Source organism: Hemicordylus capensis, chromosome 4, assembly GCF_027244095.1.
Source record: "Hemicordylus capensis ecotype Gifberg chromosome 4, rHemCap1.1.pri, whole genome shotgun sequence".
In the NCBI taxonomy this organism is placed as follows: Eukaryota; Metazoa; Chordata; class Lepidosauria; order Squamata; family Cordylidae; genus Hemicordylus; species Hemicordylus capensis.
In genome coordinates, this window is record NC_069660.1 from 53,464,054 (window position 1) to 53,490,007 (window position 25,954).

The 25,954-nt window shown below is 44.3% G+C and overlaps 1 protein-coding gene across 10 annotated transcripts in view; it reads right to left on the minus strand.

The window, feature by feature from the left end:
• PPP1R12B (protein phosphatase 1 regulatory subunit 12B) overlaps positions 1 to 25,954 on the minus strand; it is a 161,123-nt gene that overhangs the window by 63,551 nt on the left and 71,618 nt on the right. For 9 of the 10 annotated variants that reach the window (XR_008306393.1, XM_053247065.1, XM_053247061.1 and 6 more), the window contains 5 exons: positions 17,816 to 17,906; positions 17,167 to 17,364; positions 16,613 to 16,796; positions 15,614 to 15,726; positions 12,029 to 12,070 (listed from right to left, as the gene is read on the minus strand). Coding sequence is in view for 8 of the 10 variants with exons in the window: in XM_053247065.1 (XP_053103040.1) it covers positions 12,029 to 12,070; positions 15,614 to 15,726; positions 16,613 to 16,796; positions 17,167 to 17,364; positions 17,816 to 17,906 (628 nt within the window). In the remaining 2 variants the exon portion in view is untranslated. Of the gene's footprint in view, positions 1 to 12,028; positions 12,071 to 15,613; positions 15,727 to 16,612; positions 16,797 to 17,166; positions 17,365 to 17,815; positions 17,907 to 25,954 lie in introns of those variants that run through there. The other variant, XM_053247070.1, reaches the window with a different exon arrangement.

A 25,954-nucleotide genomic window follows, 5' to 3' on the forward strand; every position in this document is an offset into this window, starting at 1 on the left:
GTGAACGTACGGATTATTCCAGGTTGCAGCTCTACAGGTTTCCTGGACTGGTGCATTGGGTAAAAAAAGGTGGCTGAGGTTGCTGCCACCCTCGTGGGCCGTGATATATAAGGGAGGCCGAATGTTTTGTGTTTTGTGTGCCAGAACGATACATGCGGTAATCCATCTGGCAATAGTTGGAGAAGTCACTGCCTCGCCTACAGATCCTGGTAGAAGGAAACTGACAGACAGTCAGTTTTATGGAATGAGACTGAGCTGCTGATATAGGTCCAAGTTGTGCCATCAACCTGAGAGAGTTTTGGTTGTAGATGGACCTTGGTCTTTAGGACATCAAGAGAAAAGTCAAAGTCGGATGAATATCCTAGGTTCCTCTGTAAGGCCAACGGTGAGGGTTCCACTGTGTTAGGGTAAATCTCATGCCCAGGTAGAGAACTGGACAGGTGCCCAGCTGACGTACTGAGGGAGAGGTTGGCAGGTAGCACCCCTCAGGAACGATGACACTCTGCCTGCCTTAGGCTAGGCTACAAGCAGTACAACAACTCTCTAGGATTAGTTGGGTGTGGTCATCCAACTATATGGCCATGGCCCTTCTATACTAGCTGGTGGTGGTGGGAGGAGAGAGTTCCACCTTGGAAGAACAGTTAGGCAAGAATGTGAAGACAGCTGGAGAGAGTCCAGAGGTTATAAGCCTGTGAGAGGCTATGAGCCTGTGGTAATATATCCCATGATGGGAATAGCAGTAGTCACGAAAACAGTTATATTGATCGAGGCATTGCCCGTGCCATCATCTCATGGCTAAGATGGTTTATATGGAGAGTGACTGTCAATAGGCTAGATCGAGATGGAATCAGTCGACTGTACAGTTGGTGCTTGCCATGTCACTACCTGTAATGGGGGACCCACTAGAGATTAAAACAGTGAGCCATATCCTTACCACCCGAAGGGAGTCTTGATATGTCTTGGGTGCTGGAGATGAGCTCCCCTAGGAACCATGGCTGTTACATGACCCTGGAGAGGGTATCTAAGATGGGAATGGGCCAATGTGGCCCTGGTTACTACTAGGCAGTGCACCGGACCTGGCTGCACGTCCCTCTCTACATAGGAGGCAGACCTCAAAGGTCTAGGACTCATGTTGCCGAGTGGCTGGACAATGGCTCATTTGTGAGAGCCCATGTGGACTATGCTGTACTGGGTAGGAGGTATGTCACTAAAGCCTAGTATGGCCGTCCTGGTTGCTACCTCATATGGGATTGTTGATCCAGGGAGTGGAGATCTGAGGCAAAGTATATTTTGTGTTAGGGATAATATGATGTATCCCCCCTTTCACCAATTTTGTGTTTGGAAATGAGGTATACTACTCTCAGGGGTGTGCCCTCATACCTGTGACCGGAGATGCTGACATGACTGAGGCCTTCCTCTGTTGGAAGTGGCAGCTACACGTGCATGCCAGGTGGGAAGCCTGGGTGGGACTGTGGTTCTGTAGTCCTACCATGATTGGAGGAGGCTGTCCACTGCTGTGTCATTGTTAATTTGGCAGTGTTCACATTGTATATTAATTGTGGGACATCCAGAAGGGTGAACAGAGCCGGAACGGCTGTCGATGTGAACTTCCTTGCCCGCTAACCGGAGGTAGATGGGGCTATGCTTAGGGACTTCGCTCATAGGTGGCATCTATCCAGGTGGTCTCTCTGAACCGCCTCAATACTACCCCAGAGATCCAGAGCCAGGAGGGTGAAGGAATCAGCCTCTTAAGGGGGTATGACTCTAGGCTCCATACAGCCACCTTATGAGGCTAGGGTGGGGCCTTGGAAGGGGAGAATCGGAAGAGGCAAGGCTATCAGTGCCTGTGGTCGGAGGCCTTATTAAGGTTCAAATTAGATGCATGAGAGCAGCAAAGATAGTATGAACATGTTCCCCAATAATGGAATGTTAAAGGTAGAGTAGAAGTACAGCGGAGGATCCTATGTCTCATGGGAGGGCATGAGACCTCCGGCTAGATGCCTGGTCTTTAAGATATGTAAGTAAGCACCTCGCGGAGATAAGTTATCTCACTGGAAGAGGGCATACCTAGTGATAAGAGAACCACCCCAGTAGTGTAAATGAAAAGGACATTGAGGCCCCTGAGTACCAGCTGAGTACCACAGCATGCCCCCAACCCCTGCCCGTGGCCTCCAGTGGCATCCGGTGGGCCACTGAGCGAAAACAGGATACTGGACTAGCTGGACCCTGGTCCTGATCCAGCAGGGCTGTTTGAGGGTGGGGCTCTCCTGGAAACTTAATTTTATGTTCTACCGAACTGCAGACATAGAATGAATCATTGGCACTGACCTGAAAGGTCATTCTCCTCGGAAGTACGGGTTGCATCCTTTGTGGATAGAACCCTCTTGTGAGGGAAAATATTAGTGTCCCTGGAAGTTCATTTGAACAAAAAATTAATTATGTCCTTTAGTGAAGAGGAGCTGGACTAGATTGGCCATGGGCCTGATCTAGCATGGCTGTTCCTGTGCTGTTACGGAAGCAGCAGTCACAGACCTTGTTGTGCACTGTCCAGAGCCCTGGAAGGGGTGGAATGGAAATGCAACAAATAAATAATAAAACAATCAATAATACTGTGGTCTTCCATTCAAATGCACGCAGGGTTGATCCTGCTCTGCAAATGAAAGCACCCTCGCTCGCCCCAATGTAACCAGATTTTCTGGTCACAGAGACCTGTAATGTAAGAAATTTGTTAGTGTCCCATACAAATGTGGTGTAAACACATATCATGGTAGCAGCAGTGTTATGGACATGGTTATAAGGCTGTGACTCTGCCTCTAAGGGAGGAAACTTCTGCAGAAAACGAGGGGTGCCATATAACTGACCAGAGGAGCATTTTTCCTCCCTCCATTTGCCCTTTACACCCTGGAGGTTCCAAGGAAGGGAAAGGGTATTTGTCAATATGACCCCTAGAGGGCCATGCATTATTGCACCCTCACAAAATGGGCTCTTTGGCGAAGGTGCAGGAAGGGTCCTCCCAGGTTTGCTAGGACGAGCTGCCTAAAAGCCAGCCAACTGAGCTTAGTGCATAGAGCTCTTGTGGCAAGGGTTAAAAACTCCAAAAGGGAGTTAGGCCTAGGGAGGAGAGAGGGGGCCACTGCCTAGGCAGGTCTGTGGCCATAGGGAGATGCTTGCTGGCCTAGATCTTGTTTGTTTGTTTTCAACCCGCTCTTCCTCCAAGGAGCCCAGAGCGGTGTACTACATACTTGAGTTTCTCCTCACAACAACCCTGTGAAGCAGGCCAAGCTGAGAGAGAAGTGACTGGCCCAGAGTCACCCAGCAAGTCTCATGGCTGAATGGGGATTTGAATTCTGGTCTCCCCAGTCCGAGTACAGCACTCTAACCACTATACCACACGCCCACCAGTTTTGGTGGGCTCTCCAAGCTGAGGCTGCAGCATCTGGAACAGCTCCCCTGCTCCCCGCATGGTTGGTTGCAGCACTCCTGGGCTAGGCCCAGGTGCTTTGCCTCGCTGCTAGGAACAGAGCTCATCTGGACTTAGTAGTTGCCACTGTTCCCATCCGCTCCCTGCCTATTACTTGAGCTGCTGGAGGCTGTACTTCTTCCCGCCGGACTTCCAGCCGTTTGCTTGCTGCTGGCCTGGGTCTGCGGCTGCCTCATGGAGACAATGATCAGGCACCAGAAGGGGCGATTGATTGTGCTGAGATCAGGCACCAGAAGGGGCGATTGATTGTGCTGAGGCCAGGGCTGCAGAGGTGAATGGGCAGGTGATGAACAGGCCAAAAACCTGGAGAAGAAGCCTCCTTTGGAGTTGCTGTGCCCCAAAGTTTGTGGAAGAAGAACCACCAATATCTCTGAGGAGGGAGGCAGGGGAGAGACTCTCTGGGCTGCCTTCTGCAGGAGCCTGTGGCATTCCTGCTCCTTTTGTTCCTCCTCAGAGGATCCCTGCTGCTTTGGCTGATATCTTGAAGATAAGCCTAAGGAGCCAGGAGGGAGGGAAAAGGGAACAGAAGGGAGGATTCAGAGGAACAGAGAATCAAGGGCTTAAAAAACAAACAAACCCCGGCTTAATTAGGCAAGCTGGTAGGCTAGCTGGGGGGACCCACCTATGAGCTGCCCGCCCCATGGAAAGAGCTCACCGTTTTTGCTTTGTCCAGTTCCCTCAGCGTGTTGTTTTATTCCTCCCAGCGCTGTTTTTGGCGGGCTTTTTATTGCAGGTATTTTGTCTCCAAAGAGTTGCTGCCGCAAGGCCTCTTGCCGCCTCCTTCACACTCACTTCCCTCAGGACTCCACCAGAGTTTGGGGGTAGATAAGCCAGGGGGGTTGCCACCGCCGCCACTCTGATTTGGCTCTCCAGCAGGAAGAAGGGCTCTAAAGCCTCTGCCTGCCTTTTTTCCTCACTGGACATCGCCTCATGTGCAGACTCACAGCCTGAGGGCGGGAGACTGGCTGCAACCTCCTTCTGCGGCCTGCATGTCACCTTACGCCGAGGCTCGGGCCTGAGGGCAGGAGACTGGCTGCGACCTCATCCTCCATCCTGTCGGATGACTCTGTGGAAGCCGGCAAGGACACGACTAGTGGTGGAGATCCGGGCCTTCTCGTGTCCCTAGGGAACACACTCCTTGTTCTCCTTGCAGGAACAGACACATTATAGGCCTTCCTGTGCACTCCATACAGTTAGAGAAGTAGGAGGAGAGGGGAAGAGGAGAGAGAATTGAGGAAACAAAGCCGAGTAAAAGATGATCAAATTCAGGAGAAGATCGGAGAGAAGAGAAAGTCTGCCTGGAGCAACGCAGGACTGTAAGAACTGGGCAGGGTCATCCCCCTCAGGCTCTAGAGACTTCTATCTTTCAGCTAATTAGCGTAGTCCTGCCATGGAGGGGGATAACCCATCGAAATGGCCTTGATCACAGCAACTGAGAAAAACATGTGCAGGAGGACATGGAAACAGTAGCGCCCAGACTGAGGACAGCAAGCTAACCAAGAGACTGTCATTAGGGATACCCACACAGTTTCCCCACTGCCTGGCCAAAGATAAAACAGATAATTCATTCTCTGGATTGCTCTTTAAAACAAGAAAGGATGCAACAGGGAGAGAGAGAGAGGCTGGAAGCCGGTAGGGGTGGTGGGGAAAAGTAAGCAGTGGGATGGGTGGGAATCAGGGAGAGTCACAACTTTCCAGCCAGCAGCAGCAGGGAAGCTGGCAGGGACAGGCAGGTAGGGGGAGAGTTACCAACTTTGCAGCCAGTAGTGGGGATGCCCCCCCCACCAACCAGCAGCTGTGGAGGGAGAAGCTGGGGAGAGACAACTTTGCAGGTGGCAGCGAGGAAGCTGGCAGGGCAAGTCATACAATTTTGCAGCCAGCAGCAGGGTGGCTCACCGGTGGCGAGCAAGCATGCGCAGGAGAAATACTACTACAACAAATATATATACTGCTTTTCAACCAAAGTTCTTGAAGTGGTTTACAAAGAAAAATACATACATAAATAAGATGTTAGGAGGTGTTTAGTATGGGGAGACATTTTTCATGAAAACAGTCCCCCCATTTTAGCTCAACCCTAAATTATTGGACTCAGAGAATTCATGAGTGCAGGAGTTCAGATCAAACTTCCATGATTTGACAATTCCATGATACCACAGGCCTTTTAAAAAAGCCCAATAGTATAATCACCACAATTTGAACCTGCTGTTCATCCTACTTGAAAAGTTCAAGTTGTTATTTCTTGTACTTCTAATATCCACCTTCACATGGAAATGCATTTCTTAAATAATTACAATTCCCAAATACATGCAGTATAATCATTCATCTTTATTACAGCCCAAGACAAGCGTAAGATAGAACAGTCGAGAATGATTCAAAACAAAAACCACCAATTATGGAACCATAAAACTAGATTACTTTAAAATCACTACTCTAATAGTATAAAGCTACATTATAATACTATAAAGCTGCTATCCTTAGAAAAGAGGGTAGCTATGAGATTATTAAATGGCTGTTTAAAAAAAAGTGAAATATATAAAATGCAAAAAGCAGTGGCTAAAACAAGGTATATAAAATAAGGCATCTAAACAGGAACATTAAAAGAGACAAAATAGCAGTTTCAAACTATGCAGAGCTGATGCAAGGGAATGGCCTTGCAGTCATGACCTGGCAGATCCTACATGCTGCCATGCAGAACTTGGCAGTGTTATACGTGAAGGCCAGGTCTTCATCCGAAAGCAGCAACTAGGTATAGTCATGGTTTGGAAGGCCAGGGTACTTGCAAAGTAGCAGAAATATAAGCTTGGCCTGAATGTCTTTGTAAAAGGGGCAAAAGAAGAGTACACATTCTCCCCAGTGCCACAGGGACAAAGTCTCTCTGCCATTGGGATCTTTCTGTATTTGCCTTCCAATACAGTGGAGGGAAGGGCATGACATCCGGCAAAGGTATAAGCCCTTCTGTGGCTTGGGATTTCTAGCTGTGACAGGTATACGGCGGGGGAGGCAGAGGATCTGACCCTTTCCGAGGACAAGAAGGATAGTACCCTGCCTAGGTCAGCCTGGTGCACAGTCTCCATTATTCTCTGTTTGATTACTGTTTTCGCTTGGTCTTGTTCCATAGCAAGTGGAGGGGCGGAGAATTTAGGAGCAACCAGGAGCGACAATTTAGTCCACACTAGGGATGTGCAGACTGGTCTGGCGGTCCGGGGTGAACCGAACCACCCACTTGGTTCTGTCGGACCGGAACCAGACCGCCGGGTCCGGTCCACGAATTTTTTAAATTAATTTTTTAAAGTACCTTTAGCCCCTTCAGGGGGCTTGCTGAGGCCACGGGGTGGGGGTGGGGGTCCGTGCAGGTTCCCTCTCCCCCCGCCGGCCTTCTTCATCACCGCCGCGGCCGGGTAAATGAACTTTTTCGGCCCTTTGGGGCCTCCATAGGAGTGCGCGGCCGCCACGCATGCGCCAATGCCAAAATGGGGGCCACACGCTCCTACGGAGACCCAAAAGGGCCAAAAAAGTTCATTTACCTAGCCGCGGCGGTGATGAAGAAGGTCGGCAGGGAGAGAGGGAACCCGCATGGACACACACTCCCCCCCCCATGGCCTCAGCAAGCCCCCCGGAGGGGCTAAAGTTACTTTTAAAATAATTTAATTTAAAAAACAAAAACACAAAAAAATCACAGACCGGTCCGGGAAACGGACCGGACCCGGGGGGGGGGGTTTCCGATGGGGAGCCGGACCAAACTGGCTTGGTGCGGTTCGAGGCCAATCCAGCCTCGAACCGAAGCGGGCCAGATGGTTCCAAGCACACCCCTAGTCCACGCGGCCCTTTTCCAGGAAGACTGAAAATGGTCCTGTAGGGCCAGAGGATCAAAGCCCCAATTTTGTTTTGTCCTTCTATGAAAGTTGCCTCCCTGAATCATGTGTTTGACTTTAAAGAAATAAACATGTAAACAAATTGAGACAAGGTGAACACGTTCTGGATTTTTAGAAATAATTAGAACCATCGCAATTAATGGTTTTAATTATTTTACTTTAAGAGGTCAACTAAATTTTGAAGAAACTGAGTATTACCCAAACCTCAAAGTAATATGTTACATTACCAAAGAAAAAGTGAGCCAGAATCAGACTTTGTGCCAATGCTACACTTTCTCCCCCACCTCCTCTCTTTGGCATGCTGCTGCTAACATAAGATCATCATCTGTCCAAACTCTTACCACCACAGGAAATATTAAAATAAATCCCCACACAAAATTGGTATAAGCAAAGGTACCCAATTATTGTTCCTTTATCATAGTCTTAACACTAGTTAACTTGCATACACTTAATTGGGAAAATGAAAAATGAAAATTTAATGGACACTATATCCATTTGTTCCCCAACCAATACTTTTAAGTCCAAATTAAATTTTTAAAAAAACCTCTAATGTCTCTTATAAACAATTATCATGTAAAAGTATTCTCACTTCAGACTTTGAAAGTTGTAGAACATGCTCCCTCTGGCGGAAATTATGCTTTAAGGCTTGGTCATTAAGTAATGATCTAAAACATGAAATATCAGTATTAGAGCTGAACCAAAAATACTTTCCATTTCATGTTTGCTTTCTGAAATATTAAAAAGCACCTTCCCCTTTTCAGGGTTTGCTGTGAACATATTTGATGCTGTTATCAGCACCATTTCTCTCCTCCATAGAATTTGAGAGGTAGAAGGAACCTTGGAGGCCTTCTAGTCTAATCGTTTTTGTCCTCAAAGTCTAGTCTAATCTTTCTTTGTCTTCACAACCTAAGATGCCCACAGTGCTATTTAATTCAAGTGACTGGGTTAGTCGATGTGATTTTTGTCAACAATGTAATTACTCTGTGTTAAGTATAATACTATTCCAGATGCTTGTGAACAAATTCATGTTTGTGATCACTGTAAGAGCAATGGGAAAGGAAAATGGTGTTAAGCTACAACAGCTAGGAGAACAAAATGGTGCCAGCAACCCAAAAACAATGTTTGGCAAGCCAAGAGTTTTTTTGGAGGGGGACGGGGCCAATATCTTTGGCTTCATCAAAATGAATATCAGTGTTAAGGAATATCTGGCATACTCCTCATCAGAACTGAAGTATTGCCTGAGTATATTGTTAATTATTTCCATGTTGTAAGAGAAGACAGAATTACTACCAAGTAAAAGAAGCAAATATCTTATTAACATAAGTCTCCACTGGAAGAAATACAAAAATGGTGGTGGGCGTGAATTGTCCAACCACCAAGCAAATGTAAAGCAAAGTGTTTTAAGCTACTCAACCTGAATGTTTTAGCCGTCATTTAGTTGTTGCCACAATACAAGTGATTTGGCAAGAAAAACTAGCCTGGCATCCAACATTTAACATATTTTTATACCGCCCCAAACTTACGTCTCTGGGCAGTTTACAACAAAATAAAAATAGTTAAAAACACAACAAGAAATTTAAAATATGACAATTTAAATTTTTTAAAACAATATTCTAAAACAACATTAAACACAATCAAAACAGTATCAGTTAAAAGCCTGGGTGAACAGGTGTGTCTTTAAAGACTTTTTAAAAATTGTCAGAGATGGGGAGGCTCTTATTTCACTAGGGAGCGCATTCCAAAGCCTCGGGGCAGCAATGGAGAAGGCCCGTCCTTGAGTAGCCACCAGACGAGCCGGTGGCAAATGCAGATGGACCTCTCTTGATGATCTCAATGGGCAGTGGGCTTCATAACAAAGAAGACATTCTCTTAAATACCCAGGACCCAAGCTGTTTAGGGCTTTATGGGTTATAAATAACACCTTGTATTTTGTCCGGAAACATATCGGCAGCCAGTGTAACTCCTTCAATAAGGAGTTATATGGTTTCTCCTAGACCAGCCTGGCTGCCGCATTCTGAACCAACTGTAGTTTCTGGAATACATACTAAGGCAGCCCCACATAGAGCGCATTACAGTAATCCTGTCTGGAGGTTACCAGCATATGTACCACTCTTTTGAGGTCATCTATCTCAAGAAACGGATGCAGCTTGCGTATCAGCTGAAGCTGATAGAAGGCACCTCTGGCCACTGCCTCAACCTGGGACACCAGGGAGAGTTTTGTGTCCAGAAGCACCCCCAGACTGTGTACCTGTTCCTTCTGGGGAAGTGTGACCCCATCCAGAACAGGCAGATCAAAATTGTCTCCCAAGTTTCGACCCTGCACAATGAGTACATCCACCTTATCTGGATTCAGTCTCAGTTTGTTATCCCTCATCCAGCCCATTACAGACTCCAGGCAGGCATTTAGGGAGGTTATGACCTCTACCGATGATGTTGATATGGAGAAATAGATTTTGGTGTCATCAGCATACTGATAACACCCTGCACCAAATCTCCTGATGATCTCTCCCAGTGGTTTCATGTAGATGTTAAACAACATTGGAGACAATCCGGAGCCCTGAGGGACACCATACAAAAGTTGAGATTTTGAAGAACAACAGTCTCTAAGGGACACCATCTGGAACCTGCCCGAGAGGTAGGAGCGGAACCACTGCAAAGCAGTGCCTCCCACTCCCAACCTCCTCAGACGCTCCAGAAGGATACTATGGTCAATAGTATCGAAAGCTGCTGGGAGATCCAAAAGGACCAACAGAGTCACACTTCCTCTGTCAATTCCCAGTTGGGGATTATCCATCAGGTCGACCAAGGCAGTCTCCACCCCATATAGTCAGCTGGAAGCCAGTTTGAAATGGGTCTAGATAATCTATTTCATCCAAGACTGTCTGGAGCTGGGAGGCCGCCACCCTCTCAATTACCTTGCCCAGCCATGGAAGGTTCGAGACAGGCCTGTAGTTACTCAGCTCTGAGGGATCCAAGGTAGGCTTCTTCAGAAGTGGTCTAATAATTGCCTCCTTAAGACTAGGAGGCATCCTACCTTCCCTCAGAGATGCTTTTATAATCTCTGCCAGGCCTTCTACAACAACTGCCCTGCCAGATAGTATAAACCATGTCGGACAAGGGTGAAGAGGACAGGTGGTGGGCCACACCGTTCCAATCAGCTTGTCCACATCCTCAGGAGTCACAAACTGGAACTGATCCAACTTAACCACACAAGATGAGTCACTGGACAGCTCCACATCAGACACTGAAGTAATTGTGGAGACGGAATCTAAGTTGGCCCGAATACGAGAGATTTTCCCCACAAATAGTTCATTAAACACATCACAGCGGGTAATCGATGGTTCCAGATTCTGATTCAAGGGAGGAGGGGCACATACTAGCCCTCTCACAACCCTGAACAACTCCGCTGGACGTGAACTTGCAGATGCAATATGGGCAGTAAAGAATCGCTTCTTTGCTGCACGTACTGCCTGAGCGATCTTCAAATGAGCTCTATGTTGAAATCTGTCAGAATCAAGCTGAGTCTTTCTCCACCTGCGCTCCAGTTGCCTACCTTACCTTGTCAAACATGGATGAGAAGTTGTAAAAACTTCTGACAAGTACCTGGGCAATAGATGTATCTGATCCTTGATTGTAAAATAAATCTGATATCTGGGCAATAGTAATCCAGCCTTAATCTTTTCTCTCCCTATTGCAGGGAAACAAATGCCACAAAATTCTAAAAACATAAGATCACATGGCAAATTCAGATTTGTTCCATGTTACAGCCCAAGCAACAAAAATAAAAGCTACAGAATTATAACTCAGGTAATGCAGAGTTGAAATACTAATGATAATGGGAGAGCGTTACTAGGTATGCAGTCACCTTAAGTGGCACAGCGGGGAAATGCTTGACTAACAAGCAGAAGGTTGCCAGTTTGAATCCCTGCTGGTACTATATCAGGCAGCAGTGATATAGGAAGAAGCTGAAAGGCATCATTTCATACTGCGCAGGAGGCAGCAATGGTAAACCCCTCCTGTATTCTACCAAAGAAAACTGCAGGGCTCTGTGGGCACCAGGAGTCGAAATCAACTTGACGGCACACTTTACTAGGTATGCCATTTGAGTCAAGTACAAAGAAAAGAAATACGTTCTCAAGTGTTACTAAAGTGACATTCACTCAAAACTAGAGCTCTCACACACTTAACTTCGAAATAAAAGTGAATGGAGAAGAATTCTGCAAATGTAGCTTCATGTGAAAGAACAAATTAATGTACCGGTGGCTCTCATTCACAGGGGTTCCATTCTTGCCTATAGGCATGAATAGGGCAACGGTGAATAACTTAACCTTGAGTCAATGGGAATTGGGGGGTTAGGTTCCTAATAAAACAAAAAAAGTATGTGTGGGGGGGAGACAAAATAAGAAAATAAAAGGACAGTACTTATTCTGTTCTCCAGGTCTCCAGCAATACCCCCGCAAACCAGTCAAATATTCGCCAATTTGTTTTTTTTAAGAGCCACAAAATGGCTCTGCTAGAAAATGGCAGCTGGAAATGACATTAGAAGTGATTTCCGGGTCATTTCCAGCCACTCAAAACTGTGGTTAGGCAAACTAGATCTCTAAGACCCAATCATGGATACTCTAAACAGTGGATAACGAGGGCCACTTGTATAAACTTTGGATCCTCTACTTACCCTAGCTTCCTTTACTTCTTCAGTATCATCCATCTCCTCATCCTAGGAAGAATAATGAAGAACTGCTTTAAGAACATAAGAACATCAACCCTGCTGGATCAGGCCCAAGGCCCATCTAGTCCAGCATCCTGTTTCACACAGTGGCCCACCAGATGCCGCTGGAAGCCTACAGGCAGGAGTTGAGGGCATGCCCTCTCTCCAGCTGTTACTCCCCGGCAACTGGTACTCAGAGGCATCCTGCCTTTGAGGCTTGAGGTGGCCTATAGCCCTCCGACTAGTAGCCATTGATAGACCTCTCCTCCATGAAGTTATCCAAACACCTCTTAAAACCATCCAGGTTGTTGGCTGTCACTACATCTTGTGGCAGAGAATTCCACAAGTTGATTATGTGTTGTGTGAAAAAGTACCTCCATTTGTTGGTCCTAAATTTCCTGGCAATAAATTTCATGGTTCTAGTGCTATGTGAGAGCAAGAAGAATTTCTCTCTATCCACTTTCTCCATACCATGCATGATTTCATAGACCTCCATCATGTCTCCCCGCAGTCTTTTTTTAAAAGCCCCAGGGTTGTAGCCTTGCCTCATAAGAAAGGTACTCTAGGCCCCAATCATCTTGGTTGCCCCCTTCTGCACCTTTTCCAGTTCTACAATTTCCTTTTTTAGATGTAGTGACCAGAATTGTACACAGTACTCCAGGTGTGGCCGCACCATAGTTTTGTATAAGGGCATTATAATAGCAGCAGTTTTATTTTCAATCTCTTCCTAATGATCCCTAGCATGGAACTGGCCTTTTTCACAGCTGCCGCACATTGAGTCAACACTTTCAACGAGCTGTACACAACAACCCCAAGATCCCTCATTTATTGATGGTAAGAAAAGTTTGTATAACTAGAGAAAGCAATTAGAGATCTATGAAGGCAAACAATGAATGTCTCTATAGCAGATTGAAAATGAAAAACTAAATACGGTTGGCAAGCTTAAAATAATTTAATCTTTAAAATGTTGTGTGTGGCTGAACATGCATCTGGAGATAAGTAGTGATTTCAGCCAATAGGACAAAAAAGCCATTCCTTTCACCATTAAGCTGTTGGTCACAGGATACAATTGCTTCCCAAACATGGAGTAATTTCTCTTTTAAAATAAACTCTTTGAAAAATGTAACATGTAGGGCCAATTCAAACATAACATTCCTAACTCTCCAGACTGCATGTTTGCAATCTCCCCTCTCCTAAGTTCACAGGCTCTAATTATTTCATCCTTTGAGCAAATCATAGTTTTCATGACAACACTGTATTTGCAAAGAACAAAACTATTGAGTGTTTTTTTTGTATTAGGATTGAGCCAAAACAGGAGTGGGGAGGGAGCGCAGGCAGGGGGAGAGACACTTTTTGCAGGAAAAAAGTTTTGAAAATCACCCCCTCCCCTTTTGGTGCTTTTTCTGGGGAAGGGGGCAGTCCCACAAACAGAGGAGAAAGGGTTGACAATGCTTTCCACCCTCCCTTAGATAATGTCACATCTAATTCCGCTACAAGATGTGATCCTAACTGGCTAGGATAACGTAATCAAGAAGATTTTTATTTTAAAAAAATACTGCATTAAAGGAGCTGCTGATCTGTGCTGCAAACAAGAAGGAGTTCAGTTTAGGAAAAGACTTAGACAGCCCTGTTGAGAGTGGCATTTTTACAGTGCGAAGTGTTTGTTTCCAACAATTCTGTGTAGTATCTCCCCACCCCCCGCAGCCAAAACCTACTCTTCCAAGCTCACTAACATTGATTCCACAAACCTTTAATGAATTGATTTTTGTTGCAACTGACTTGTAATTTTATATTTAATGTCAAGTTATCCAAGATGAACAGTTTAATTTTGACCATTTCAAAACAGTTAATCTGAGAGACCTAGGAACATAGGAAGATGCCTTCTACCGAGTCAGACAACTGGTCTGTCTAGCTCAATATTGTCTACACAGACTGGCAGCAGCTTCTCCAATGTTGCAGGCAGGACTGTCTCTCAGCCCTATCTAGGACATGCTAGGGAGGGAACTTGGGAACTTCTGCATTCAAGCATGCAGATGCTCTTCCCAGAATGTCCCATCCCCTAAGGGAAACATCTTGCAGTGCTCACACATACTTTCCCATTCAAATGCAAACCAGGGTGGACCTTGCTTAGCAAAGAGGACAATTCATGCTTGTTATCACAAGACCAGCTCTGCTCCCATGAAGGAGTGCATGTCTAGGCACCTAGGGTTGCCAGAACCTAAGAGGTATACTCGTGGGTCAAATGGGCCGTAAGCCAGAATTTGGCTTTTTTAAAGCCAAATCTGGCCACCTAGCAGTGCCTTGTATCAGGGTCTGGTGAGTGAAAGGCTTGAAGACTGAAGTGCTTGAATGCTGAAGCATGCTTATCCAATTTACACAATGGGATAAGCATGCCTTTACACATTTTTGAAAATTGTTTAGGGGTGGCTGTCCATAGCCTGCTCCACTTGTTCAGTATGTTAAATTGGGCTATGCTGTGGGGCCTGAGCATTTCTCTTTTAGTTTTATTGGTCTGAGCTCAAGCTAGAAGTGAGACAAAGCTAGACACCCCCTAGAGAACATTACAATGCTATAGCAGTTGCTTCCTTAGCTCCACCCTAACAGCAGTGGAGTCTCTCCCAGAGACAATGTTTACATGCCACAGTAATCAAGCACACAAGCATAAGTTAGGGATTTGCAAACAGGTTTGATTCAGAGCCTGTTCAACATCAAACCGGTTCGGTTCGATGGCTCAATATTGAATCGAACCGCCCAGCTGGTTCAGAGGATTCCAAGTCAAAATTTTAAAAATATTAGCTCACCACCTCTGGGGGGTGCTGCTAGGTAGCAGCGGCATCTCTGGAGGTTCCCCCTCCCCCACCCAGCCTCCCCTGGTCTTGAAACATGCTGCTTCTGCCATTTTTCGGCCCATTTCGGGCCTCTCTATAGGTGTGGCGGCCATGTATGAGATGGTCACTCAGGTGTCCTCAAACATGGCCACTGCAACTACAGAGAGGCCCCGAACGGGCTGAAAATGGCCAAAATGGGCTGTTTTGAGATAAGCGCCCCCCCCATGGCTTAGCAGCACCCCATGGAGGTAGTGAGTTAATTTTTAAGCATGTTTGACTTAGAACCCTCCGAACCGAACTGGTGTGGGGCAGGTTCATGGGTGTCCAAACCTGGACCTGCCCGGTCCAGTTCAGACTTGAACTGAACCGGGCAAACCGATTTTGTGCACACCCCTAAAATAAAAAGTCTGCCTTTTCAGTGGAAAGGATTCTTAGGTCTCACTTTCCTGAGCAATTGGCAGGTGTTATATTTTTGTTCCAATAGACTGGGACTTAATGGGTTGGATCCAGATCAATGCTTCTTCAATGGCACAAGTACAAGAGATTTATTTCCCTGCATCACTCTCGAAAACCATTCCTGAGGTTCAAGGAGATCTCGGGAGCAGTATGAGATGCAGTTCAGGAGGAGTAGGGAATCCCCTAAAAATTTGTGCAAGCACATTTTGCAAGTAGTCTTTATCCAATCTGATCTTCTCCCGCCATTTCCAGAAATGGCATTACTTACATCCTTCGTAAAGAAAGAGATTCCTGTGCCTCTTCGCCTCTCTTTTGGTCGCCTCCTCTCCCGAACTGACTGCTTGTTTGAAGTTCTGTCATCCAAATCCTGCTCTTCATATTCTGTTCAAAGAAATATATCTTTAACTCAACATACAAAGCTAAATTCATGCATCTAAAGAAGTGGTAGACAACTTTGGCTCTCCTAACTGTGGCTGGGGATGATGGGAGTTGTAGTTCAACAACTGTTGGAGAGCCAAGGTTGCCTACTGCTGATCTAAACCACAAAAGTATTTCAAAATAAAGCAAAATGGGCAGTGTGTGGTTTCCCATCCCATTCACCTAATAATCTATATTTTAGGATTCTCCAAGTAGCAGAGTTATCTTAACATGATGCAGAATCATAAGTTCAAATAGAAATTCAGGTGGTTACCATGATGATGATGATGATTACATTTCTATCCCGCTCTTCCTCCAAGAAGCCAGAGCGGTACTACATACTTAAGTTTCTCTTTCACAACAACCCTGTGAAGTAGGCTAGGCTGAAAGAGAAGTGACTGGCCCAGAGTCACCCAGCTAGTATTATGGCTGAATGGGGATTTGAACTCGGGTCTCCCCAATCCTAGTCCAGCACTCTAACCACTACACCACGCTGGCTCTCAGCAGGGACTTATATACATTACTCAGCAGGGACTTACATTCTTGTTATTTCATATCTTTATTGGTTTCATTTCTTTATTTAGTTGTAAGCTTCCATGGAAATGGTTATAAACTGAAAGGCAAGCTAAATTTTATTGTTTTGTGTAAAAATAAGGATCCCAGATTTTCTTGGACACTATCTTTCTGTGTTCATGTTCAGACATTTACACCACCACCCCCGGAAATTCTCCATCACTTCTCTGCTTCAACCACACTTGCTAATCAGGTATGAAATACCACTTTTACTTCTCAATAAAGAAACTGACTCAAATGATTTTGAACAATGTAGTCTGTTTACAATGGTAAATACCATTTTTCTCCATGTCACCAGCAGATGTGCTCTGGAAGTCTGCTGGGTTCACCGAGTCAGAAGTTATAGATCTACTTGTCTTGGGCAGGTGAGAACTTGAGTAGAGGTAAGGGGCTAATGAAGGAGAGATGATGGTTGTGGGTTTGTCTTGCTGCGCTGGGCACCTCAATCGACGGCTGACAGACTACAAGACAAACATGAGCATAAATAATGGTCAGGAAGAATATAATGAGCTAGATACATGCCCTTCAAGTGCTAAACACACACCAACACCACAAGTTTCTTCTAGTCAATTCCATAACTAGAAGGAATCAATTACTTATTCTGAATAATAGCACTACTGGGGGCCAATCTTTTCACTAGGCTTTGTACTCACATATTTTCATGAATGTAGGACAAATATCTAAACAGCAAAGTGGAAAACAAAGCAGTAACTGAACATTCATCTGTATATGTATAAAGCAAAAATGATCTGTTACAATTTCATCTGTGTCATCTATGTGAAGCCATGAATAAAATTATTTTTAAAAGTTAGTAACAATAGGTTTGTTCACCTCTTCATCCAAGTTTCTACTCCATCGTGAGAGGGTCTCTCCAGGTTCCCTTGTTGCAGTTTCAATCCGTTTCTCACTGCCTTCCTCAGCTGCTTCAGTTTTTTCTGTTTTTTCACTTGGCAGTTCCTTAGTCTGCCGCTCTGCCCGAGATCGGCTAAAAGTTCTTTCTGCCTCGTGAAGATCAGTAAGTGTTACACCCTAGGAAAAGAGAGAAAGCTCTGTCAATTATATTTACATGTGCTAGGATCAAAGCTCTTATGTGAAATTCATGTCCCCACCCCAAATTAGGTTACCTTTTCCATATTGTCCATAAATAATTAAGCCCAGTTTTACGTTAATATACATTTCAGCTAGCATGCTTTAACAGTATTCTTTAAAAGGAAGAAAAAATGCTAAATATGAAATCATAACAATTAATATTGCGGTGTGGTGCCCATGTGGATTTTGCTTCCCACCTTTCTTGTTTATTCTCCATAGAGAAAATATGGTCGATTACAAAAACCCAGAATTAACTCTCGTATATCAATCAAGTAAGCCGATTCCCTTCTTTAGAGGTTCACAAAAGTCTGAAACTAGATGCCTTCTAGAAATAATACAACCCTATTCAAAGCAAACATTTGATGGTTAAGGAAGAGTTATTGCTCCTCACCTGTGTAGACCTGCGAGTCTGGCGAGCTTGCCTGGATCGTGCCTTTCTTAGAGATTCTGCTTCTTCATCTCGCACAGGAGTCAGATAGGACCTTAAAAAGGGGATAGATAAAGACCTCTTTCAAATCAGGCAAACATTACTTTATTCCTTTTTATGCAGGTAGTTGCTAAAATTTGAATCATGGTTATTGTCTAAGTATTCGGCTTTCACAATGCATTTTTAGTGGGCTTGACTGGCATTCAGCATCACGCTAATCCACCAGAGCGGTAATCAATTACAATACTAAATGTATCAAATTTGTACGTCACCTCTCCAGCAAGGTGGTCAGGGCACCAAACTGAGGCCATGCTATTCTGTGTTATCCTCCTAACAGCTTTATTAAGTGATCGGCCCAAGGTCACCCAGTGAGCTTCTTGGCTGAATGGAGACTTAAGTTCCTGTCTCCTAAAGTCCAATGCTATCCACTACACCAGCGGTTCCAAACCAGTGGTACTCCAGATGTTGAACTACAACTTCCATCATCCCCAGCCACAATAAACTGAAGCTGGGAAACAGGGCGGAGCTACCATTGGGCCAATGGGTTCAAAGAACCCGGGCCGTGCCCATCAGGGACCTCACCTTGTGCCTCTGCCCCATCAAATGCAGGGGGTGGGGTTTGCTCAGAAATAGGGTGCGCACGCTCCAAATTCTTGGCCACTGCCACTTTCCACGCTGGGAGTAGCTCTCCCTCCTTTAAAAGGCAGCAAGACATGCTCCCGGCCAGGATGGGAAGCCAGCACTGGAGCTCAAAAATGGAGCTGCGTGGCTCTGTTTTGAGCCACTTAGCTGAATGTCAGCTTCCCAGCCTGGCTGGGAATGCGTCTCCCTGACTTTTAAAGCAGGGAAAGCTGCTCCCGGCCATGCTTGGAATGTGGCGCTGGCTGGGAAAACCCCTTCCCCCTGCATTGGACATCAGACACAGGGGGCAGGGCAGGGGGCCGTGGCGGTGGACAAAAATGGGCCACCGCTGGCCTCCCTACGGGCCTCCTGGAAATGATGGAAATTGTAATTTAGCAACATTTAGCGCACCACTGCTTTGGACCCCCTGCACTACACCACACTGGCTGTCTCATACACTTTTCTACAGTACATATTCTACAGAACAAACAGGTCTACACATTACTTTGAATGTCATCTTTCTCAGCATCATAAATGAAATTCATAAATGAAATGAGCTGACAGTAAACTGAAGAAACATTTACTTATATTGAGGATTTATAGCCATCTTTCAATGCAATTTCCCCAACACTTACCTAAGCTTTCATTAGAAGCTTCACCTTTTCTCAGTAGCTGCATCATTAACATGTAACTATCAATCTTTATTAAGGTCACAGACCAGCTTAAACATGAAACTAAGAGTAGACATTGTAGGACTGGCTCCAAGGACAACCAGTTTCTATACTGGGGTATGATATGGTGCAATTTTCAATCCACACAAACATTCTCCTCACTCCTTTCATGCTTTCTGCCAATATGTATTTAAAAACAGAAAAGTAGCTGAAAATGCATATGTACAGTTCAAAGATAATGCTGAATGTGTGTATTTTATGTTGATACAGTTATGCACAAAGAAAAAAACATGTCATTTGAAATAGCCTCAGACAATGTTCATTCCATGGCTGATCATATTCCATTTAGGCAGTTATGTTTGGATAAAAGGGAATAAAACATTTTGTAGACAATATCTTTGTTCTTGATCCAGGTAACACGAATACTATACCCTATACAGTATAACAAAAATCACATAAGTGGCTGACAACCTGATTAATGAAGCAAGAACACAGCAGGTTGTTTCCTTCCAGCTGGAAGTTCCCCCACTTCCACAGCACATGCAGAGAGAGGGAGTGCTTTTTGCTGATTTTTCTTGCCTCAGGAAATGCTCTGTGCCTTCTGAAAATATGTCCCCAAGGGCTGCAGTGCTGCACAGTTTGAAAACCTCTATTCTAGAGATGTAAGGTTCTAGCACATCCCATGTATTTCTAACATACATTTTTATGGAACAGGTTTTAGCACCTGAGGAAGTTACGGATAACTAAGAGAAAATCATCTTTCAAATGGCCTCTTCTGAAACAGACAGATCAGAGAAACAGTTTATCTCTTAATGCAGACTGCATAGTTGATTCAAGCAGTGAATCCGTTATCTAAGGGCACTTAAAGATTTCTAGAGGACAAGAACTGCAAGCCTGCTCAAATACTGCTGTTACAGCACTGTTGCCCTCGGAAACTGATGGAAACTCAATTAGTCAAGGTTATCTTGCAAGTACAAAAGCTCAATTTGGGGGTAAACACCTTGAGATTTTTTTTGTTGAAAAGCAGTACATTTTCTAAATAAAACAACAATGGCTGAGATCCAGACTAACATTGTGCATGCATGGTCGGGGAGAAGCAATTCTCACAGACCTTCCCTTCTCATTGCAGCCCATTCTCTCCCCCAAAAATGTGTCTTTGAAGGTTGAGGAACCTCAGGGCATATTTTTGGGAAGGACAGTGGGCTGCAGAGAGAAGTAGGGGAGACTGATTGCAATCGCCTCTCTGTCATGCATGCATAACGCTGGTCTGGATGCCAGACCAACAGCAGTTGCTTGCCATTTGCTAGCAACCCGTCCGCAAGCTGTTGGAGAAAGCACAAGCAGTACTGACCACAGCTTCCAAAATGCTACCCATTAGACAGTTGTTTTTTTAATGCGCCAGAAGAGTGATCAATTGCTAAGTGGGGACAGATCAATTATCTTCCTGATTATATACAGGGATATATGAGATTTTTCACGTTAGTTTGAACAGTTCATATTTTTCGGTCACCTCAAGTATGTATCAAATACGTATCTAAGTACAGAAAGATTAAATTACTGGTCATAAGAGACTACCTAGGTGTGTGAAAACTTTCTTGAAGCATTTTCTCTTAATAGATAATGTATCTCTATCTTAAGTATAGTTCTGGTAAGCTTGAACAATTATGATTCTGCTTGAATATGTATTACAAGAGCATATATGGGTTATGAACCTCTGCTAACTGGGCAAAGAGGCATCTTTTTAACATGATGATTGTTTTTATTTAGCAGGGGGAGAGTAACTGGCCCTATCCACCCCCAGCACAGTACCTCCAGTGACTGTTGCTGGTGTCTATCTTATGTTTCTTTTTAGATTGTGAGCCCTTTGGGAACAGGGATCCATCTTATTTATTAGCTCTCTATGTAAACTGCTTTGAAAACTTTTGTTGAAAAACAGTATATAAATATTTGTTCTTGTTACGAAGATCTGTTTTCAACCATATCTGAAAAAGCCTAATAAGCATGAAGTAGCACGATTCCAAATCTGAATTAAAGTATAGTTCAAAAGAAACTTTAGATGGTCATTTTCTATCTGTATTTACCTCTGCTTTCAAGGTGCTTCCGACTTATACACCAACTAAGACAATGATTCAACAATAGTTTAAATTTAGATATTCTATTAGATTCAGTGACTACATTTTCAATCTTGTCATATAATATGACAATTACTTATTTTATTCACCTTGTTTAACAAGGGAATCAAATCATGCATCGTTGGATTGAAAATGTAGTCGAATTAGAAATGAACAGAAAGGATCATTTAGTAAGTATTATCTTATGCGCATTGAATACAGTTTGGAAAAGACCAACTGGAAATGAAGATCAAACCAAGATCTTGCTACAGTGCCATTCTGATATTTCCCATCCTATTTGTATACAGAGACACACAAAGCATAAGCAGACATAGGAGCCCTTTTTGCTGAAGACCTCCCTCCGAGCTCCACCGGCTTCTTAAAGCTCAAGTCACTGCTTGTTTGTAGCTATTAGAAAACAGTGGATATTAGTCAATCAATATCTTTACTTCAGTCTTTGACCAGCATAAGGTAAAAAGAAGATAGAAGCTGTAAAGTTAATAACTGTGACATTAATAGAAAGGTCTATGCCAGGCCTGCTCAACCTAGGCCCCCCAACTCTTTCTGGACTACAACTCCCATAATCCCCAGTCATAGTGGTCAATAGCCAGGGATTATGGTAGTTGTAGGCCAACATCTGCAGGAAGGCCGAAGTTGAGTAGCCCTGGTCTATGCCTAAAGGCAATAACAACAGCTATAGAGTTAAAATGTGGTAGCGTAAGAACCATAAAATTGCCCTAAAGTTAAAATCTGAAAAACTACAAAAAATGATGAAATTAGAACAACTATAAGCTATAATGAAAGTAATAAAATATAGTAATAGGATGATGCCCTGTGCTATCTAAAAAGCTATAGACTGTAATAGTAAAAGCTATAAAACAGAAGTACAGAAGGAACTTGATATTTGCAGGGGTTCCATTCCCAGCTGCAACCACAGATACGGAAACCACAAATATCAAATCATTGGTGCTATAGCATCATGGGGGTTAGGTTCCTGGTTGTAGGGAAAATCACAGAAAATCGGCCAAATTCTGGAGGGAGATGCGGCGGAGGGAGATGCTCCCTACCATGCTTCGCTGGTCCCCTGAGTTGTGTGGTCCCCCCAAATTGCCTAAAGATTGCCCCCAAATTGCCAAATTTTTAAAAATGTAGCCATTTTGAGGCTCCCAAACACAAAATGGCAGCCGGAAATAACTTCCGTGGTCATTTCTGGTCACCCCTGACCCATGGATATATGAGGTTGGCACGTCCCACCCCCCATATGCAGAGTTCAGGTGTCTTCTACCCAACAGCAGATATGTGAATCTGTGGATATCGAGATCTGCCTGTAACTGGAAATTATTACTTAATTTCCAAACTAATGGAGACAACAATATATGTAAGATCTGTGTCAGGCCAGGTTAACTCTTGCTGGTGGTTAGACCTCAACCTTGTTGTGCCAAACTTGGCAACACTGCATATTATAAAGGGGTAGGAGTCAGGGAGTACTAGGAAAACATAAAATGGGCCAGAGAGTGCTGGCAGACTGATAAGTACTGGAAGAAATAGGGTATTGAGGATGCCTCTATAGAAAGAGCAATAGAGGAGGATGTGCTCAGTGGTTTCAACCTGGCTGATGTTGCAGGGGCATAGACATTCCAAAAAGGGGATCTTACTGAATCTTTCACCTAACGTAGCTGAAGGGGGGGGGGTACTACAACAAGTTAAGGTGAAGGTCCTTCTGTGGTTATGGATTTCTAGCTGCATAAGATATGTAGCAGGTGTTGCTATATACCGTAGACTTTCAGTGATAGGGAAGTTTGGTGCTCTACAACAGTTATACACTGTTTAATGAGAGTTCTGGCCTGCTCGTAACCCAGGCAAAGTAGGGAGGAAGGGGAGAGCACAAGTAATGATAGTTTTGCCAGCAGGGTTTGCTTCCACATAGATTGATGGCCATCATCCAGACTTAGAGGGGCTAAGCCCATTGGGAAGAGGGATAATCTTAGCCAGTAGTTGAGTATGGTCAACCATACTCTGGCCTCCACTTTCACCAGGCCTGCCTCCAATTGAAGATCAGCATTAGAGACAGCAGTGTACCTGGAATACTGCTCTTGGAAGTTTGGACTGGACAAGCTCCAGAGGGGCAAAACTGGGGGGAAAAAAGGGTCCGGCTGCACACCACAGAGGAGGAACTGAATCTACCTTTGTTTTAACTGAAGAATAAAGTGCAAGGAAGATTTTATTGCAATACCTCAATTGTGTCCCATTCTGTTCATTGAGCCTGCTAGCTCTCTCTGTTATTAGGGAGGATAGCCAGCCATTGCAGCTGCAACTTTAGTAGTAGCAGCAGCAGCAATAATAATAAACAGCTTTTATTTGTTAGTCACCCCATAACAAATTGTTCTCTGGGCAGCTCACAGCATAGGATTAAAAGATAGAACAAACACACATAACACATTAAATAATAACAGACAAAAAAGTTACAAGAAAATAAAAATATATAATACAAAGAAGCTTAAAAATTCAATTTTAAAATTAGTTCAAACCTGAGAACAGAATTTAAAAAGCCTGGGTGAACAAAAAGGTCCTTACCTGGCATCTAAAAGAACAAGATGACTAAGCCAGGTGAACCTCATTGGGGAGACTATTCCATAAATGGGGTTCAACCACTGAAAGGCCCTCTCCCTGGTGCCACCCGCCTCACCTCGTTTGGCAGGGGCACTTGGAGCAGGGCCTCTGAAGAAGATATTAAGGTTCGGGTAGGGTCTCTAACTAGAGACATGATGCTGCCAATGCAGAACTGCGATCTACAGAATGTTCTTCTGCATGACTGAACAGTCTTGCTCACACTCTGGGTTTGACTGCTACTGTATATGTACTTCAGCAAGAAATTCCATCCCACATCCCCCAGGTAAATAGGCTGGAGTCCCTGGAGATTTTTTGCAAGCCCTTGTAACATGGCCTAGACCACTTGCCTAAGAAATCTGGAGCTATTTGCTCTACATCCACTTTTCTAGAGTGAGCCTGCTTTCTGCTAGAGGCCACTATGGTCTGTATTCCATGGACTATGAGGTGGCTCGTGCACCTCATTCTATGAACCACATGATGCGGACCTGAATTTTGACATGAGGGTGGTCTAAAATCTCTTCCAGATCTGTGCATTTACATGGGTAAGGGTGGAAGAAGAGGATTATGAATCAGTCCATCAACAGCTAGTAATCTAAGCTAAGCAAACACCTCAAAGCTAAAAGGAATACTCAGTTAAGAGAATGTATCTCTGTAGTATGCAACAATAGACATCATGGCAGAAACTTAAGTTCTGAAACCTCAAGTCATTTCAACCTACCTGCAAGGAAGTATGGTCATATCTTGGTTTGGGGCTATTCACTGTCTTTTCTACACTATGTCACCCAAGTGTGGGATTGCTTGGAAGCATGAATACAGTCCATGTATTAGGGATGTGCAGCATATAACGTGCTTGGAACGTTTCAACTTGAAATGGGCCATTTTGAGTGTTCCAAGCTTGAAATAGAACACACTTCAAATAAAGGGCCTGTTTTGAGCTCAGAACAGAATGACACTGTTCCAAATTGTAATGTTCTGAGCACTATTTTGACGGGCTGTTTTTCCCTTGCTTCCTGTTTTTGGCACTGGCTTCTAATTGGCTTGTTGATCTCTCTGCTTCTTGGATAGCTTGTTATACAAATCAACTTGATTTGTAGCAAGGGCAAAACAGCCCACGCCCCCACCCCCAATTTATTTATTTATCTATATTTATCAATGGTACTCAGAGCACTCGAAATGTTCTGAGCTCATTCCGTGCACATCCCTACCATTTATTTGTTGAAAACCTACAAGATCCCAAATAAGCTGTGGAATTTTAGGCCTTAAGGAATACACAAATGATGCAATATTCAATGCCCAAGCATAACTTTTCTAGGCCCATTACAAACCTGCAACATATTACCTTCCCCACCACTCACAGAAGATATTTTTTGTTTTGTTTTAAGAAATTGGAGGGCTAACTGGTGTCCCTTCAGCTTCTTTAGGTCCCTTTAAGCACCCTTCAACCAACTGATTTGCATTTCTAGCCACATTCAGCAGTATATTATGCATGTATTATTCACAAGCGACCTTGGGATCCAATGCCAGTTCTTCTGTACATTCTAGAGACTTAAAACATTTACTCATATCTGTTCTGGGTCCTGTGAATCTGTTTGTCAGGATGGATGGTGTTTATTTTTCAAATTTGTAGGCTGCCCAAACTTCCGTCTCTGGGCAGTCTTAGCAGCACTGGTTCCTAATATCCCCGAGATCTCAGTGTTGCTGCTTATGGCAATTGTTCCTCCTTCCTGCTGCCAGTGGGTTGTCACACTGGTGACTCTTCCTGCCTGTGCATAGGAAATATAAGGAGCTAAGGAACTCTAGGCCATAGTTCTTGAGAGAGCATATCACAGTGAGATATGTACCACTGTCTCTCAAAATGAAAACCCTAGAATTCCCTTACAAGCTCACTTGCAGTGGAAGAGGGTCTGTCTGGCAGGTCACTGTTCAGCATACTGCTTGTTCTGTTCTGCTGTTGATAAGACTTCAGTAAGTCTCACAAGATCTGGGAAATAAGTCTGGGAAATAAGTCTGCATAAACAAACCTCAAGCATTATCTATAACTTCGGTCCCATTTTCCCTCATAGTAATGGGCTTGCAGCCCAGGCTGAGAT